This window comes from Jatropha curcas, chromosome 10 (assembly GCF_041381405.1).
Source record: "Jatropha curcas cultivar XTBG-Jc1 chromosome 10, XTBG_Jcur_1.0, whole genome shotgun sequence".
Lineage (NCBI taxonomy): Eukaryota > Viridiplantae > Streptophyta > Magnoliopsida > Malpighiales > Euphorbiaceae > Jatropha > Jatropha curcas.
This window is the reverse complement of record NC_143160.1, coordinates 2,384,180-2,401,979: the sequence shown is the minus strand read 5'-3', so window position 1 is coordinate 2,401,979 and position 17,800 is coordinate 2,384,180. Positions and strand designations below refer to the sequence as shown.

Sequence of the window (17,800 nt, the reverse complement as noted above, 5' to 3'; positions counted from 1 at the left end):
AAATAGTTGTGCCGCAATAATCCAACTAAAACTCTTAACTTTGTGATCCCATGTCACGGTATCTTTCTATTTTATTTCATTTTATGAAAAATTGTTGAGGTAGTATTTTTTTTTTTTTTAAATAGTAATATATAATAGAATGAGTCAAAAGTTCAAACAATAATTCCGGGTGAATGCTTATTTTGTAATTTAAACAATTTTAAAAATTATATTGTACTAATTCCAATAAAAAACATTGCGATTTTGTGTTATGCTAATTCCAATTAAAAGTCTATTAATCATTTTTTTTATGATTTATAAATATTTCATCTTTAGAGTATTATTTTTTCAGGGAACTAAATTAACTTTAAATAATTAATATCTTCAGATAATTTTGTTAATATAATAAACTTTATATTACAGTAAAAACCCAAGCGCGTACTTCCCAAACCAAAACCATTCGCGTCTAACTGAGACCCTCAATTTCCAACTCGCTTAATCCAATCTTCCCTTCCTCTTAAAGCTGCTTCTTCAGCTCTTCCGAGACTCCGTTTCTCTATTCTGCTGTTCAGTACTCTCTCTCTCTCTCTCTCTCTCTCTCTCTCCCAGTAATGTCTATAAATTACAAAATCAGTTAAACTATGAGACATGGGATTTTTCCGACGAATTTTTGGCGCCAAAAAGGCCGGGTCTTCTCCGCCTTCCAAAGAGAAGAGGAGGTGGAGCTTTGCTAGATCTTCCAATTCAATTCCGTCGCATTCCAATAAGCTCGACACTTTATCAGGTCCGTATGGTGACAATTTGGACGCGAACAAGCACGCCATTGCTGTGGCAGCAGCCACTGCGGCTGTTGCGGAGGCCGCACTCGCGGCCGCTCAAGCTGCAGCAGAGGTTGTGAGATTGACTACTGTCGGCGGTGGCGGTGGTGGGGGAAGAAGTACTACTGCCTCAGCTCCTGTCATTGACGCTCACCGCCGGTGGGCGGAGGTGGCCGCTATCAAGATACAGTCGGCTTTTCGTGGTTATCTGGTTAGTATTTGTATTCATATCTTCCTTTAATCTTCCATAATCATACTTAGCTGTTTGATCCGGTGCCTTTTAGTCATTCAATCCGTCCATTGGCTGCTGGAAACATTGGGAAGTTCAAACAAAGTGGATTTTTGAATATTGGTACTTTATAGTTGGAATGCTTTTAGAAAAAGTCCAGTCTTTTGAAATTCCGTTTTAAAATTTCTTTTGTGGAAGACATTTTAATCCCAAACGCAAAATTTTCTTGAAGAAATTGCAAGTTTTCCAGATTTATGATTATAATTTTATTTTAAAATATTTGATTATTGATTTATGGTGGTCCAAAACAAATAAAGTTGCAATTAATTTGCGCCGACAATAGTGGTTCTTAGTGATTGTATGGTGTTAGCATCAGCAGAATGAACTTATTATGGCAAAAAATCGTAAATGTCGTTTATTTCGAAGCTCTTCTCTTACTGGCATGTGCCTTATCTTCACACGTATTTCTTATATACAATCTGTGACGTTCTTGTGAGAAAGACTCTAGGTAGTAGCTAGAGCCACCAAGCTCCCCCCACGCTCTTTTGAAACGCGTGTCCCACTTATCCAATAACAGGCATTGGCCATTTTTTAAAAATTAATTTATTATTTATTTTTCTAGTTAACCAGACCTTGATGGAACGTAAAGTTTGTAGGTACAAACATGTCAATTTCTCTCATGGTGTGTTTGACTGTATTTTAAGGGTATTTTCTCACTATTTCTCAGTCTGGTGTCTGCCATCCGTACTTCATTGTTTGTTTTCATTTGAACCTTGTACAAGACAGAGCCCACGTAACGCGATCATATCCTTTGCAATGCTTGCTATTAATATACAGGAATTAGAGAATTTTGGTGGCGTTTATCTTTTATTAAGGTCTATTTAATAAATAATTATCTGAGATGAGCTAGTGATTAAGATCAGACTTAATTTTTTTTATGACATCTAAATATATTTTGATTGTGTCCGCTTGCATCCTTAAATTATTATGGTTGAAACTTGAATTATCTTTCAAGTTAGTAAAAATTTTGCTATCAAATTATTGTACCTTCTATCTACAAAAGAGCAGGGCTTTTAGGAGATTCTAAAGCACTTTTTGAAATAGTTTATGAAAATAGTTCCAAAATGCATCATGAATTATCAAACGGACCATGTGATCATGATGGTCCATTGACGGCCCAGCATGCCATTTTTAGTTTGATTGGTCATGGATCACGTATAAGTGGATGGGCAGCGTTCCTAATTTAGATAAGTTGGTCAGTTCTCTTTTATTTGAATCTTGAAACAGTAATTAGTGCTCCAACTAAAGCATGATGTATCTACTTTGTGGGCAACTTTCAGCTTTTGGCCATAATTTAAAGCTCTTCTGACTTAGGAATTCCAGGGGTAGATGTTTTCTTTCCGAGCACTCTTTTTCATGTGTTCACTGAATTGTGCTAGCTTTTTGTTTAATACAATAATAATACTCCTAGCACAGCTGAACTTTTTCCCTCAGAGTGGACCAAGGCAGCTGAATACCAAATAATTTTTCCCCAAAACCTTTCAATTTGATCTGGCCAGAGGGAAAAAATTTTGCATATAACTTGAGCTTTTCAATTGAGTTCAGCTCTCCACCCAATTTCCAGTTATTTTTATATTTGGTGTCTTCTGGCACAATGATTAAGATGCACCTCTTTTAAATGCACGCATCATTATAATCTGGTCCAGATGTAATAAATTCCTGGATTTTGATGAAAAAAGAACTTGATATTTGAAGACTTAAAACAAATTGTTAATGTATTGTTTTTCTTTAATATTTTTATTTCATTTAGATTGGGTTATGATGTCGTTACCCTTATGCATGTGTATATCCACATGTTGTATTAGATGGTTTTGATTAGTTTGGGTTAAGAATGAGGATCTGATTTTAAGTTTTTGTTGGTGATGTTGAAGGCAAGGAGAGCACTAAGAGCACTGAAAGCATTAGTTAAGCTCCAAGCATTAGTGAGAGGCCATATTGTGAGAAAGCAAACAGCTGACATGCTTCGGCGCATGCAAACATTGGTGAGGTTGCAGGCTCGGGCACGTGCTAATCGAACTCATATACCAGAATTGCGACATTCTACTAGCAAGTCTTCTCAGTCACATCATACAGTAAGCCACGCTGCTGCTTCTTTTTTTTCCTCCTGTTTTTTCTATTGTTTGCTTATGCTTAGGTAGAAGCTTTAACAGTTTCTGATGGCTGTGGCCTCTGAGAATGGCTCCTCAATGAGCCTGTATTTTATTTGTAAGGGAACACAAGCCCATGCGATAAATTGGAAGTTAGTTCCATTGCTTAGGAATTTAAAATTGTTTTTGCAAGTTGCTAAGGATATGAGGAATTGAGAGTGTTGAAAGCACATTCTTCATGCCTATTTACTAATTTTGAAAGCAATTGCAGCTGCAATTTTGTTAGACTTGTCTGATAACAGTCCTTGCAAATAGTATGGAGGCATGAATTAAAGAGATAGCTTAAGGTAAGCGCATGAGTATACATCCATTATATGCTTACTTGTTAGTTTGCGTTTTTGTACCTGAGATTACCCTCAAAAAAATTTTATATTGACCAGTCATTTTAAAATTTATCTACAAAAATTTTCTATTGTTCGCACCCACTAGGCATGTTGTTAAGCAAATCAAGGTCGATTATCAGGTGCAGGAGCAATGGCATTTAAAACTAATGATATTCTAAATTTATCAGTGCCAAGAAAACTGATTTATAGTTCAGTCAAACTCTCGACTGTTGCCAAATCCATTGTTTGACCAGAGAGGAAGATTTTAAGCTCACACAATTATAAATCTCTATGTGAATTTAGGCAATGCCCTCCTTTAACTGCATTTGTTTACAGGTCACTACAAGTCATGTCAAGGATCACCTACTTCATGATTATAGTACTAAATTTGATGGGCCCTCAATTCTTAAGGTACCACGTAATTGATTTTGTAGAATCTTGTGTCAACATGTTTCTGGATGTATGGGAGATGTGTGTGTGTCAGTTAGCCCATCTAAAATAAGCAATGAATAACAGAGCGACATCTAGTCCCTCTTATTTTTTTTCTATCCTATTTTTTGTAAGAGAGGGAAAAGGAGAGGGAGTTCAACAAAATAATAATAATGATATCAATGTCAAACCAATAGAAGGGACTTTCCTAGCTTCTACCTTCTTGCAGTGGTAAAGTAGGAATCCTTTCTAAGATTCTGGTTCTCTCTTTTCTGATGAGAAATAAGAAAGTTAAGTATTTTTATAGATTTCTTTAAGGAATTCTAATTGGTTTTGCTATTCAAAACATGCAGAGATGTGGTTCAAATTCGAACTTCAGAGATGAATCAAAACTAGGTTCAAATTGGTTAGATCATTGGATGGATGAAAGTTTTTGGAACAAGCATGGTAGCATTCCAATGAGAAGTCATCTTGCTGATGATGAAAAGAGTGACAAGATCCTTGAAGTGGATACTTGGAAGCCCCACATGAAATCCCAACAAAGTATCAGAGCCTTTCAGACGTTGCAGCATGGTTTGGCTTCAGAAAATAACAGCCAGAGCTTTACAACATTCGAATCACCATCCAAAGCAACAAATCAAATGCCAAATGTCTCTTCAGGAGAAGTTTTGTTAGTAAACACTCTTAAAGTTCCCCTTGGAAAAGATGAAGCAGCTTTTAGGACTGTGGAGAACAGCTCCAATGCGTTTTCCCCATCATCTAGACCCGGAAGCAGTGGTAGAAGAGGTCCTTTTACCCCCACAAGGAGTGAGTGTGCATGGGGATTTTTTAATGGCTACTCAGGCTACCCAAACTACATGGCTAACACAGAATCCTTCCGGGCTAAGGTCAGATCACAAAGTGCCCCAAGGCAGAGGCTAGAGTTTGAAAAGTATAATTCGAGCAAAAGATCTGGCCAAGGGTTTTTTGATGCAGACACTATTTCAGAAAGGGGCTTTGCTCAACAGCCCAACTTTAGAAACAGAGCTTATCCAGCATCCGGTCGCATGAATTTGAATAGACCAGCAAGCACCGATTTGAGGTGACAACCACTTTCTTTTCTAATTGTCTTCTTTTTTCATCTTTTTCTAAATTCTTCTTCTCCTTTCCAATGTGTGTGAAAATGCTGTTATTGTAATTATTTGATCATGATCTCACTTTGTTTGCCCTTACAGAAACGAACTTGAATATTTCAAGTGTTTCTCCAAAATTGTGATTGTTTCTTGATTCATTCCGGTGATTAATGTTTTATTATTATTATTACAGTCGTGCTCATATTTTGTATACTGTTTCTCAGTGTTAAATTACCGATCTTTTCAACTGTAGCAGGAAATACTTTGTCTTTAACTATGTTTAACCCTTCGTGTCTTCACGCACATTAGATAATTGTTCTTGCTTTGTCTATGGTGGAGAATGGCCCCCATTTGTTTGTCCCATCAGTGATTTGCCTCAAATGGCTACATATCAGAGCACCTTCTCCCTGTCTAGTATAGCTTTGGATTCCCACAACAGGCCAACGAAACACACAGTTGAAGATTGTTAGGTGATGGGATTGAAAGAGTAAATTACGAAGTTTCTCCGTTCTCCATTTTGGGTACTGACAGAAGTATTCGAATCAATTATGAATGAAGGAATTGATTGCAACTGCAACCAAATCTTGAGAGGATGCTTTTCACTATTGCCTCTAGATGATGTTGTTTTAGGCAAATCAATTGCCTTTCGGTGAAGGGAAGTTTAAAACAAAAGAGAGGGAGTACTGACAGAGATTTATTAATCATTACGATTTGGCATGTTGGAATACCTTTTTCTCTTTTTTTTTTTTTAGAAATTCTTATTAAATATACTCTAATTATTAAATGTTGATCACTAAACAAACACAGTAAGGACATTATAAATTAATCATCATTGAAATAACTTCTGTCACTTATTTTTTGTTTTGAATTTCATTAAAAAGTCTGGTTGAAAACATACTTCTTATTCAATCTCTTGATCCAATTTCTTCAATCTCTGCCAACCCAACTTAAGGAACCCTGCATGATCACATGAACTAACATTAGAATATTTTAATATGCCAAATTCAGTTAGAAATATGATGCCATAGGAATTTAACAAATTCCATCAACTTTAGTTGTATGCTATTAATTATTGGGATGAAGAGAAATATAATCCAAGTTTAGATCAAACGAGCCATTAAATTTGGAAGTCAATATAATGGGCTTTGGTTTAGTTATTACGATGAGGATAATAATATGGGTTCAAATCGAGAGAAATAGATATTTACGTGGTGCAATCTGCATTAGGACCAACAATGAAGCCCAAGCTTATTCCGCAAAAGCCAGGCAGAGTAGCAATAGTGGTGGCAAATGGATTATAAGCAGCAATCAGCCCCATGAAGCATCTACAAACCGACCTCTTATTATCGCCGGATTGTGCAATCAAATTCAGGCTTGTCATGGACTCACAACACGGCGAGCCCGGAAGTGGGTCTGGCGAACCATAGCTGATGAAGGTTGAGCAAGCTGAGAGGAAAGCCGTCACAGTGGCACAATCAATGTTTGTTGCCTCCACTGCAGCCAACGATAGCAACATCACCAATCCTATCTTCACTTTCTTGGCCTCCATTTTATTACACCTTATTTCAGAGACGAACTAATTTAATACATTTGGATTCCTTTTTTTTTTCTTAAGTTGAACTATTGATATTCATTAGTATCTATTTTGTTGGGTTGGTGTGCAATGAAGAACCTGTGCCTTTTCATGCAAGTATGATGAGTTGCTGGCTCGCAAAGCGTTATGTATTAGCTAGTGAGCAAGTTTCATGTTTCTGGTGTTGTGGTGTAGTTGGTTATCACGTCAGTCTAACACACTGAAGGTCTCCGGTTCAAGTTTGGGCGACGCCATTTTATGTTCAGCTCAGCCCAAATATACATTAGAGCTTTTACATCTAACACGCTGAAGATCTCCGGTTCGGGGCTGGGCGACGTCATTTTTAGTGGGGGCGACCTACTGCAGTCTACTTTTTAAACATTAGAATTTAGTATAGGAGAGAAACATGTTTGGTGTCGTGGTGTAGTTGGTTATCACGTCAGTCTAACACACTGAAGGTCTCCGGTTCAAGTCCGGGCGACGCCATTTATATTTTTTATATCGAATGCACAAACCGAGCAAGGATATGGTATTGTACCTACAATATGAAACTTGAATCTGGTGTCGTGGTGTAGTTGGTTATTATGTCATCTCATACGCTGGAGGTCTCCAGCTCGACCATCGGTGACGCCATTTATCCATTGATATTTTTTACTCGGTTCATTTTGTGAAATTACGTTTTTCGTGACGTATTTGTCTACTTGCATTCTGCCAAACCAGTTACACTATGCAAAACGGCTTGTTTTATATTGATTTGCGTATCAGTATTTTGTGTTTGAATAGCCAAGAATCACATATAAAGACAACTAGAAGAAGAGTTTTCATTGTTTAACCCGTCGTTTCCTAAGCTACTTGTAAGCATTTACACACAGGAATTTGACACCACAGAAATAATGGAGTTTGTTTCCCTCCTAGGTCTGGTTTTCATCACAGCTCCATCTTGAGGTGGGTACGCAGCTCAAGTAATGACACCAATGACAGTGATCATTCCCATTCTCTCCTCGGAACAGCATCACTAAAGCAACTGTAAATCTGCATTTCAATCATATTCAAGTTAGTGTTTTTTCATAAACTAAATTCAGAATGAATTCCAACAGTAAACAGAACGATAAGAAACTTCTTTTTTAACAGCAGTCTCCTCCAAGTGGAGCATAATTCCATGCCCCCACTAACCATTAAGATGGGTATCAGTATCAAATGACTGAACACTGATTAGGAGCGCACTAACCACATGACATAAAAGTAAACTAGTTCTGTCTGTTTGCTTTTTTCATAACATGAAGATTGTATTGCACTAACTAGTTCTGTCTATTGCGCGTATCTAAGATACCGCCTTAAAGATGGTGTTTTCCCTGCCTAAATCATAATCTAAGTCTGCCTCTTGTCTATTTCACCATTTCAGAATATCTTTCCACCACACATAATGTCAAAGAAGACTAAAAATGTGCATTCAGAACAGGAACATGAAATCATTCATTTCCTGGGCCCCAAAACCATATAAATTGATTATGACTAATTGTTTTGATATTTTGGAGTTTGAGGCTGTGACTTACCCTACAATTAGGAGAACCAAAGAAACCACCCACAACAAATATTGGTACGCCTTGTACTTGGATTTGACACCTACACTGGTAGGGAGGTTTTGACCCTCTAACCACCCATATTGAGGACGAGGCAGTAAAACAAATCCGAGGAGAAACCCCGCCAGAAATCCACCGATGTGGGCGTAATTATCAACATGCGGCAGAATTCCAATTGCGAGGTTGATGGCTATGATGACAAGAAGCGTAAGCAAAGCTGCAGCCTATGGAACCAACAAAGAACAGGAATTAGGAAGTAAAATCAATATAAGATGCTTCGCACCAACATTACTCCCATTAGATTCTAATAGAGAGGAGAGTGTAGTGAACAATTTTAATTTCATCTACTGTAAAACTTAGAACCAGGAGTAGACTAGCATTTTGAGAATATATTGCCAGCACTTGTGTATGTTACAAATAATATTAGCATGCTTACCTTGTTAGAATAAATAGTCCAGTTTGTAATTAGTTCTGAAAGCATTGCTCCAAGAAGCCCGAAAAGGGCACCAGATGCACCGACAGAGATGCTGTTTCTAATAAATAGAGCGGAAAGCACACTCCCAGCAAATCCAGACAACAGATAAATAACACAAATGCGCACTGCAAAATTGTGACAAAAACATTAGAACCCATAGAAAACCGAATACAAATCTCAATTTATAAAGTGAAATTTTTAAGCATGATTCAACATAGATCAGAAGAATCAGGCTCAAAGACATCAAGTTTGACCTTATTGGTATAAACATCGAGTAGTGAAAAGCAAGCCTATCCTATGGTTCTTTTGTTCAAATACTTAATGAAAAACATTCAAGTAGGCCAAATTTTTATCCATTGTCAAAGTGAGATCTTCACATGGAAACACATCAAAGTGTACTTCGGAGAATATTTTAAGAAATACATACCAAAACCAAATTGCTGCTCAAGGCGAACGCCAATGAAGATCAAGCAGAGCATGTTTGAAAGAAGATGAATAACACCGGCATGCAGCCAGGCACATGTGACAAGCCTCCATCCCTGGTGCTCATGTACAATTTTTTGCCACTGAAGAGCCCCCAATTTCTCCAATCTTTGACCCAAAAAAGAGGACAAGAAAGGGGAACAAATTAATTAAACTATTCCTTCTACTTTCTTAGATTTATTACTGTCATGGTAATGAAAATACACAGAAACAACAAATCGAAACAAGTTGGGTTATTTTGGATTTAAACATCTGATACCCCTTAGGAATCCCAGGTAAATAACATAAACTTATGGACTTCACGATCCAATTTTGCGTGATAGACTTAAATAATTCGGTAAAGAAGAACTATCTCATCTGATGCACAACAATTCTAAATATAAGACCAGACGACATTCTCCTTAAGGAAGATCAATGAAGAACCAATAAATATATAATTAATATTCAGAAGAAAATACCTGATTCTGCAGAACTAAGTTTCACTAACAAGCATTTAAACTATAGAAATCTATTAAAAACCACACCAAAGACATAAAATTATTTAGACAACTTCCACTTCCAGACTCCAGTATTCCACTGTTACTCAAATTAATCATCTGAAACACATAACCACCATGAAAACCCCCCTTTTTCCCTTTCCAGATCGACTAAATTCTCATTCCAAGCACATAATAAATCAAAACAACTACATATCTAATGCCAAGGCTAGAGATACCCGATTAACATTTGAAGGATCAAATTTCATTCTAAGCTTAATAATCACTCTCACAAAATTCCTCACCCGGGTTTAAAAAATAAGACAAAACGGAAAAAAAAAAAAAAAAAAAAAAAAAAGGGCAGAGGAATTAAGTAATTACGTAGCGGAAGAGGGACCAAAGAGAGGATTGTCCCTTAGAGGCTCGAAAGAGAACCTCCCAAGAAATCTTGCAACGCAATTCCCTTCAAACCGAGAATGAAAATGGTCAGGGCAATTATTGATGAACATGACAACGATAAAGACAGCAACATTCGCCACCACAAACATAGGCACAAGCCACGACGTCCATTGGGTCTCTCTATCTTCTATCAAATACGAGGAAGATGATGTGTAATTGTCATTTGTTCTGCTCTTCACTCCTCTTTCTATATCTCCTCCTGCCATGCTTCCAAGTTCTTACCTTTCTTATGTGTGTGCGTGTGTTTCTCTCTGTGTCTAGTGAGTGTTTTTAATGGAGGGAGGGAGGGACTTTCACAGAGAGAAAGTGGAAGTTTTTTTTTATTTACATATACGGAAAGAAAGTGGGTAAGAATGTTCAGTTAGCTGCTGATGTGAGCACAAAAACCTGTTATTTACAAAATCAACCAATATATATTCGACACGTTGATACGCGCAGTGTACATTATTGACGTGACTAGACACGATTCGTTTGGTACAGTACCAAGTTTGGTATAGGAAGTTGCTGTTGCTGAGTCAAATTGGTTTCTCGCTGTCTATAACTGTAACTGTAAAGTTTCGCGGTTACGACACTGCTTGTGCCGTTTTAAATGAGATGAACAAAACTTCAGGAAAATCTAGTTTTTATTTCTATCGAGCTAAAATGTGATTATCATTGAATAGAAAAAAAAAAATCAAAGGAAAATGTTTATTTTTTGAGGTGATAATAATAATAATAACACTGTACAACTTTTGAAAAGGTAATCAAGACACACGGTTTCCTTGTCTTTTTCTTGTATGATTGTATTTTAAATTTTTAACCATATTAAGCTTTACTAAAAAATATAAAATTTATTTTTTATTAAGCTACATATCAATTTTTACCATAAAAATTTCTTAGTGCAAAATCATAAATTCTATCAGAACAGAAGTCTCTCTCGTTCAAATTCAGATCCAGATTAGTATCCACCCATGGCCATAGAACCCTTTTCAAATTTCATTATTCGTAATTTTTCCATGACAGTTTGTCTTTGCCTCTGAAACAATAATATATTAAAGAACCATAAAATTTCTCACCTAATAATTATTCTTCTAAAATAATTTTGAGGAGAATATAAATACACTCTAGAAAAATGTGATAGCACTTTCTAGTTTATACAACTTTTTTTTTTTTTTTTTTAATTAGAGGGGCATATTTTTTAAAGAAGCAAATAATCTTTGGCAAATAAGTGCCAACCAGATTTTGCATAACACATCGCTAGCAATTTCAAAGCCGCCTTCTCTTCCCTCTTCCTTTTCCTTTGCAGCATCTATTATTCTGCTTTCATAAGCCAATTAAAGGAATAAAGGGAAAGGAAAGCAGAATCGAAACTTGTGGAACCGAAACTTGTAGAACTCTAAAGAGTCATCTCTCCGCTTTGTGGTGGGGTTGGGTGGTGGTGGTGGTTTGGTTTGGGTGACTCTGTTGCTTACAATCTACTCTCTCATCTTGCCACGTGGCTACTATGATTGGACTAAACCCAAGGGATTGTCCCATGGCCCCACTACTTTTGTTGTTTTTCAGAAAAAATAATTTCATCAGCATCAAATTTGTTTTTGTTTCCTGCCCACTACTTCCAGTTTCCAGGCGATTCTTCCGTTCGGGTAATGACAATAGAGGTTGATCTACCTCCCTTTCACGAGACAGTGACTTTGCATGTTATTTCAGCACAAACTTAATAAGGGAATTTTCTACTGAAAGGAATGGTTTTCACAATTCTTTCTCCTTTGCAGCAAAACTAACATTATAATGAAACATATCATTTAAGACAGCCAACAACACAAGTGTGTCCCAATCCTTCATATCTGTGATTCATCTATTTCACGCGTTGTGTTGGTGCACCTTAAATTAATGGCAGCAGCAGAATCACATGCTTTCGTGTGTGTCCTCCCCTTCATATAATACAACCAGCAAAGATAAATTTCGCAATTTCAAAATGCCAAACCAATTGGACAAAACCACTCTTAAACATATCCAAACCCTAAAGCCTAAAAAGGAAACAGCATTCTCGTCCAAATTGACTAATGATATATTCTTACTTGACCTTCCCTTGTGAAATACAACTCTAAAAAAGAGAGACAGATTTCTCTGAGGCTAGTCTCATATCTGTGGTGGTAATACAAGATCCATTTCAATTTTAGAAGTGGGCAAAAAGTTTAGGCGAACAACAGTTGGTCCATTTAATTTTCCAGAAATGAACATTAACTAATAAACCGTCATTTGATTTCTTTGACAAAACCATGACACTAATAATTCATGAGATAACAAAATTGCATGATCCTCGTATGATCGGTGATACAAAATTCTTTGAAGGAATACCTAGTAATACGAGGAAATAGGGGTTTCAGCGCTTCCCTCCACCCCCTCCAAGCTTGGGGCCCTTTGGTGCCGCACCTTTGGGCACACCACCCTTGCTTTGGGTCTTTTGTGTCTTCGCCATCACCTCAGCCTTCTTGGCCTTCTTTTCATCCTTGGTTTTCTTAATCCTCTCCTTTATTTCACTGCAGAAAGGATTGCATAATTCATTTAACAAAAAAAATATATATCTGAAATGCAAACAGTGACAGAATAATCAATGCACATTGATCAATGCAAAAATTAGAAAGCATACCGGAGTGCAGCTTCTCTTGCAGCATCACGAACTTCAGGTTTTTCAGTTCGTCTCTTCTGTATGACCTCCAAAGTAGCACCAACTATTGACCTTGAGTACGGTTTTTTGGTTGTGCGACGTCTCTTCTTAACAGCTTCAGCAGCAATGTCCTGTGAATGTTAAGAAAGAATTTTCAACATGACACGTAAAACATTATGTTACAAAGTTATTTTCCAATTCCTATTAAAAAAATATACAACCATAGAGAATATCCACCTTCTTATGTTGCTTCCTGTACATAGCTGTCCAGGTGAGCTTTGAGGGCTTCAGTCGGTTGTGGAAGTACCTCTTGCATTTAGAATTGGCGAACAGGAAGACCTTAATTTGATCGACAAAGATTATTCAGTTTCACAGTAAAGAGGAATGCATGTAAATTAATTTTGAATTTGATAACATTGGAAATTACCTGAGAATCTGAGCGAATAAATCTGATACCCTTACCAGGGTATATCTTTGCGCCGCTAAAGCGACATAGTTCAGTCCTGAAATTCCCAGAATTAGCAATCAATTCCAATTCAACAAAAGGCATATATAATAATACATTTTTCTCTTAAATCAAACCGGTCCACTAGCTATACATAGCAATGACATTTCTTTATTAAATATTTTGCTACTCTAGCACACAAAAAGCATATGCAGAGTCTCCAATGAATTGAAAATTCCAAAAGCATATACATATTTATGGCAAAAAAAAAAAAAAAAAAAAAAAGCACAAAACAACAATTTCTATCTGTTTGATTACTCGGGAAAAAAAATGCGAACCAGAGATTGATTATTTAGGGCTCGAGTGGAGTAAAAATCTGCTCAAAATTTTGTTTCGTCTGATACGCACCAAGCAGGCATTGAAATGCAATCAACAGATGTTGAAATTATCATTAAATTTCAATTGACAAAAAAAAAAAAATAGTAACGTACTTGAGAACCATGGCGGCAGCAGCTTCTCCTAGTCTGTGAATGACTTTGGCAGGAAATACAAACCCTAAGTTTAAATTTGTTGGATCAAAATATAGTTTGTTATTGGGCTTAATTGTAGTTGAGGCCCTTGAAATTTATGGGTTGAGAACCGGATTATGGGCCCGCATAAGATGAAGGCATTTACATGGAGGGAACAAAGAATCTGAACTGCTTTGAGCTACTCAAACCACTCTTCCAAATCAACCGCTATTTGTCTAATAACCTAAACGTGGGGTCGTTTTCTATACTTTACAAAGTACAATATAATCCATAATTTTTTTTTTTTTTAAGTATAAGTATGGTATCTTCACGCTCGGCCATAATGATATTTAATTAACATCTTTCTAAAAGTAACAATTCTAAATTTTAAATCTTTAATCTCATTTGAAAAAATATAAATATAATCTATACCGCTGATTCAACTGTATATTGGTAATCAATTGCGTTCGTGGATAACTGTAGCGATGGACCTATTCTTCAATCAAAGACCCAAAAAGACAGGCTTAATGCCAGTCCTTACACGTTATGTGATATTGTCATTCGCATCACAATATCTCGAGAGGCAGATATGGCACTTGAGATTGAGGCATTATTGCGGTTTTGCGCAAATTAGAAAGTGAAGTGCTTGCATTTGCAACGTGCAAGCTGAAGACAGATTGGCCTCGAGTGTTATGGGTCTCTGGAATTTTATATTTTTATTTCCTCATCAACTGCTTAGTGGACAGAGATGGGCTAAGCTCACTTTATGACAAGACTTGCATTTCACTTTTTTGTTTTTTTTCATTCCCTTCCCATTTTGAAGGATTCTTCCAGAACATTGTCTCATCTCATCTGTTTCGCTTTATCCCATTAAACTATAGATTCCTTAGAATATGAAAATATTGCTTTTTGGATGTTTTTTTTTCTTACAAAATAATTACATAATAAAAGTAAGCATGATTATTAATCTTTTTATTATTTTTAACAATATGACAAGTTAAAAATTTAAAACTTCGTATCTATAAAAAATTTTACATATTTATTTGTATTTATTAAAAAGTGAGGACCGGTTGTCATAATTCTTTATCCCAAAATTTATCCCATAAATAAAAATAATAAAAAGAAATTAATTGGTTTAACTGGTCATCAATGATAATTTTTAGTTAATACTTAATCACAATTTTATTTTATTTTATCTTGTTTTGTCTTCTTTCTATTGTTAGGAGCAATTTATTTTGAGCAAATAGAGGTCTTAAATAAAATAAGTGTTATTAAACTCAGTTTGATTCAAATGAATCCAGAGAATCAATAATTTAGACTTAAAATCAAATTAATTTCATTTTTATAAGTTAAAAAAACAAAATAAATCGAAAAATTGGGATCAAATCAATTGATTCAAGCAAACTCCATAAACTTAAATTGATTTATTGATAATTAACGATTAATATTTTTATAATTCATCAATTAAATTATTAATCCTCTCAGTCTTTTCAGCAGGATCAACATTCAGCCGGATTTAATATCATTGGGATATAATTTGGACCTTTGTGTTTAATGATGGTAATCAATTCAATGTGAATAATACATCCTCAAAATAAATGCTAAAATTCCATTTTTGTAAAAAAATTGAGATGGATAAAATGATGTTCCAAGCATTCATTGAGTTATTTATGTTTAATGAAATTAAAATTGGATTCACCGATATATCATTTATTTTCAAACTATTTATGTTAATTACCTCAATAACTCGTTATTAAACTAATTATCCACATGCTTAGAGTAATTAATTAATTATATATTTATTGGATGCAATAATGTGGTCAAAAATTAATTTTTGTGGTGTACATTGCATTCACGACAACTTTTTTTTTTTTCCAGATATACATTACACATTATTTATACTCAGTTATAAAAACATCATAGAAGTTTGAAAATATTAATAAAATAGTGATATGATAATACTATTTTATTTTGAAGATATATAAAAAAATTACAAAAATTTTGGTTTATTAATTAATAATAACTTGATATTTAAAAAAAATTGACATTCTTTGAATTTAATATATATATATATATATATTGACTTGAAGAGTTGTATTAATTTTATAATTTTATTTAAAAATAAAAAAATTAACTTATCTATCTATAATAATAATAATAATAACAATAATATTATTAACATATGTAAATAAACATATAAATAGGAAGGAGAAAATAGTGGAATTTCCTAAAGTATACTTAGTAAAAATTTGAATATTGTACAACATCTTTAGGTATAACCAATTAAAAGGTTTTGATTTAAAACTATAAATAATGTTTGATTAATTCTAATATTTTTTATATTTAATTTATCTAAAAAATGATAACTTGTGATTTATACAATTATAAATATTTAATATTAATACTAATATTAATATTTTTATAATATTTAAAATAAAACCAATTATATATATGTAATTAATTTATTTTTAATTTTAATTTGTATTCTACAATGGTATATTGTTTCCTCTTAATGAAATTTTAATTTGATTTCTTAAAAAAAATTGTCATAATTTCAGAATTGGAGTCAGTAATAAAGTTATATCCATGCCACCTCTTATATAGATGTCATGTGGGAATCCATATGGAGTAAATATGCAAAGTAAGAAATAATCTCGACTTAAAGAGAGATTCTACGTGGATTATGTATTATTAATGGATATGTTATGCATTTTTCAAATTAATAAATAATAATTTTGTTATACGTTTTAAATCTCATATTGAAACCTTCAAGCTTCGAAAGATTATACATCCCTTATCTAATAAAATAAAACGATTAACCATTTTAATTAATTTAATTAAGATGAATTTATATAAAATAATTAAAATAATACGATCATCCATTTTAATTAATTAACTTAATTAATATGATATATTTAAAAAAAATATTACCTATGACTAATAAGATAATAAATATTTTACAAATGTTTAACAATGAATGCTAATGTTAATATTAATGTTAATTAATATTTAAAAATAAATTTAATCATATACATGTGTGTGTGTGGCACACACTTGAAGAGTTGCATTATTTTATAATTTTATTTGAAAATTTAATCTACCTATCTATAATAATAATATTAACACATGTAAATAACACACATGTAGGAAGGAAAAAATAATGAGATTTTTTTAAAGTATACTTATTGAAATTTTGGATATTGTATAACATCCTTAGGCATGAAAAATTAAAAGGTTTTAATTTAAAAATATAAATAATATTTAATTAATTGTAATATTTTTGATATTTGATTTATCTAAAATATCAATAATTTATGATTTGTACAATAAAAATACCATGTAAATGTTTAAAAATTAAAATTAAAATTAATATTTTGATTTTAATTATATTTAAAAATAAAACTAATTAAAAATACAAAATTAAGTAATTTTTAACTTTGATTTATATTCTAAACTATTTCCTCTCAAAGAAATTTTAATTTCTTAAAAAAAAAAAAATGCCATACTTAACAGAATTGGAGTTAGTAATAAAGTTATATTCACGCAATCTCTTATATAGATGCCATGCGGGAATCTATACTCAGTAAATATGCAATATAAGAAATAATCTCGACTTCAAAGGAGATTCTACGTGGGATATATATTATTAATGGATATGATATGCAATTTTCAAAATTAGAAAATAATTATTTTATCATCCGTTTCAAATCTCATACTAAAACCTTGAAGCTTCGAAAGATTTACATCGCATCTCTAATAATATCATACCAAAAGACATATGATGCAATCATAACCTTGAATTTTACATGCTTTTTTTAAGAATTTTAATTTTACATAGTATAAAATTATTTTTTATTATTTTTTATTTTGGGAATGAATAAGAAACAATTATAACATGTTTTTTTCTCATTATATATATTTGTACTCCATTTATGTTTTGTACCTATTATAACACCTTAACATGCACACACTATTAAAATTCAATCGAGGAGATAAAAAATATTTGTAAAAAAATGCTATAGTTTTGTTTAATTTACATCTCTTTCCTAATTTTGC

At 33.6% G+C, this 17,800-nt stretch overlaps 4 protein-coding genes and 1 non-coding gene across 7 annotated transcripts; 2 read left to right on the top strand and 3 right to left on the bottom strand.

The window, feature by feature from the left end:
- Positions 1 to 515: 515 nt before the first annotated feature.
- LOC105648501 (protein IQ-DOMAIN 23) lies at positions 516 to 5,289 on the top strand. Of its 2 annotated transcripts, XM_012234907.4 has the most exons (4): positions 516 to 1,008; positions 2,958 to 3,158; positions 3,893 to 3,967; positions 4,339 to 5,289. In XM_012234907.4, exons 1-4 carry the CDS (start codon positions 628 to 630, stop codon positions 5,068 to 5,070), a joined length of 1,389 nt encoding a protein of 462 aa, XP_012090297.1. In that variant the 5' UTR covers positions 516 to 627; the 3' UTR covers positions 5,071 to 5,289. The 2 variants fall into 2 exon arrangements, with proteins under 2 accessions (XP_012090297.1, XP_012090298.1); XM_012234908.4 differs by lacking the exon at positions 3,893 to 3,967.
- A 525-nt stretch (positions 5,290 to 5,814) lies between these two features.
- Positions 5,815 to 6,797, bottom strand: LOC105648853 (Bifunctional inhibitor/lipid-transfer protein/seed storage 2S albumin superfamily protein). Its single transcript, XM_012235355.4, has 2 exons — positions 6,306 to 6,797; positions 5,815 to 6,054 (listed from the first exon to the last, which is right to left on the bottom strand). The coding sequence occupies exons 1-2, from the start codon at positions 6,644 to 6,646 to the stop codon at positions 6,045 to 6,047; spliced, it is 351 nt and encodes a 116-aa protein (XP_012090745.2). The 5' UTR covers positions 6,647 to 6,797; the 3' UTR covers positions 5,815 to 6,044.
- Positions 6,798 to 7,082: 285 nt separating this feature from the next.
- Positions 7,083 to 7,156, top strand: TRNAV-AAC (transfer RNA valine (anticodon AAC)). The gene has a single exon. It is a non-coding gene; the product is annotated as a tRNA-Val (tRNA).
- Positions 7,157 to 7,390: 234 nt separating this feature from the next.
- On the bottom strand, positions 7,391 to 10,489 carry RBL3 (RHOMBOID-like protein 3). 2 transcript variants are annotated; one of them, XM_012234906.4, is made up of 5 exons: positions 10,066 to 10,488; positions 9,153 to 9,316; positions 8,687 to 8,850; positions 8,224 to 8,474; positions 7,391 to 7,702 (listed from the first exon to the last, which is right to left on the bottom strand). In XM_012234906.4, exons 1-5 carry the CDS (start codon positions 10,347 to 10,349, stop codon positions 7,582 to 7,584), a joined length of 984 nt encoding a protein of 327 aa, XP_012090296.1. In that variant the 5' UTR covers positions 10,350 to 10,488; the 3' UTR covers positions 7,391 to 7,581. The 2 variants fall into 2 exon arrangements, with proteins under 2 accessions (XP_012090296.1, XP_089582723.1); XM_089726597.1 differs by lacking the exon at positions 7,391 to 7,702 and having other exon boundaries at positions 8,220 to 8,474; positions 10,066 to 10,489.
- A 1,827-nt stretch (positions 10,490 to 12,316) lies between these two features.
- On the bottom strand, positions 12,317 to 13,858 carry LOC105648499 (large ribosomal subunit protein eL24). The gene is made up of 5 exons (XM_012234904.4): positions 13,727 to 13,858; positions 13,218 to 13,293; positions 13,028 to 13,129; positions 12,773 to 12,921; positions 12,317 to 12,662 (listed from the first exon to the last, which is right to left on the bottom strand). The coding sequence occupies exons 1-5, from the start codon at positions 13,735 to 13,737 to the stop codon at positions 12,506 to 12,508; spliced, it is 495 nt and encodes a 164-aa protein (XP_012090294.1). The 5' UTR covers positions 13,738 to 13,858; the 3' UTR covers positions 12,317 to 12,505.
- Positions 13,859 to 17,800: the final 3,942 nt, after the last annotated feature.

Coding starts and splice junctions, on each gene's coding strand:
- LOC105648501 (XM_012234907.4), top strand. CDS start 628: ATGGGATTTTTCCGACGAATTTTTGGCGCCAAAAAGGCCGGGTCTTCT. Junction 1,009..2,957: donor CGGCTTTTCGTGGTTATCTG/GTTAGTATTTGT, acceptor GTGATGTTGAAG/GCAAGGAGAGCACTAAGAGC. Junction 3,159..3,892: donor CTTCTCAGTCACATCATACA/GTAAGCCACGCT, acceptor ATTTGTTTACAG/GTCACTACAAGTCATGTCAA.
- LOC105648853 (XM_012235355.4), bottom strand. CDS start 6,646: ATGGAGGCCAAGAAAGTGAAGATAGGATTGGTGATGTTGCTATCGTTG.
- RBL3 (XM_012234906.4), bottom strand. CDS start 10,349: ATGGCAGGAGGAGATATAGAAAGAGGAGTGAAGAGCAGAACAAATGAC. Junction 9,317..10,065: donor TTTGGTCCCTCTTCCGCTAC/GTAATTACTTAA, acceptor TTTGGGTCAAAG/ATTGGAGAAATTGGGGGCTC. Junction 8,851..9,152: donor TGAGCAGCAATTTGGTTTTG/GTATGTATTTCT, acceptor ACAATTTTGCAG/TGCGCATTTGTGTTATTTAT.
- LOC105648499 (XM_012234904.4), bottom strand. Junction 13,130..13,217: donor TTATTCGCTCAGATTCTCAG/GTAATTTCCAAT, acceptor GATCAAATTAAG/GTCTTCCTGTTCGCCAATTC. Junction 12,663..12,772: donor GCAAGAGAAGCTGCACTCCG/GTATGCTTTCTA, acceptor TCCTTTCTGCAG/TGAAATAAAGGAGAGGATTA.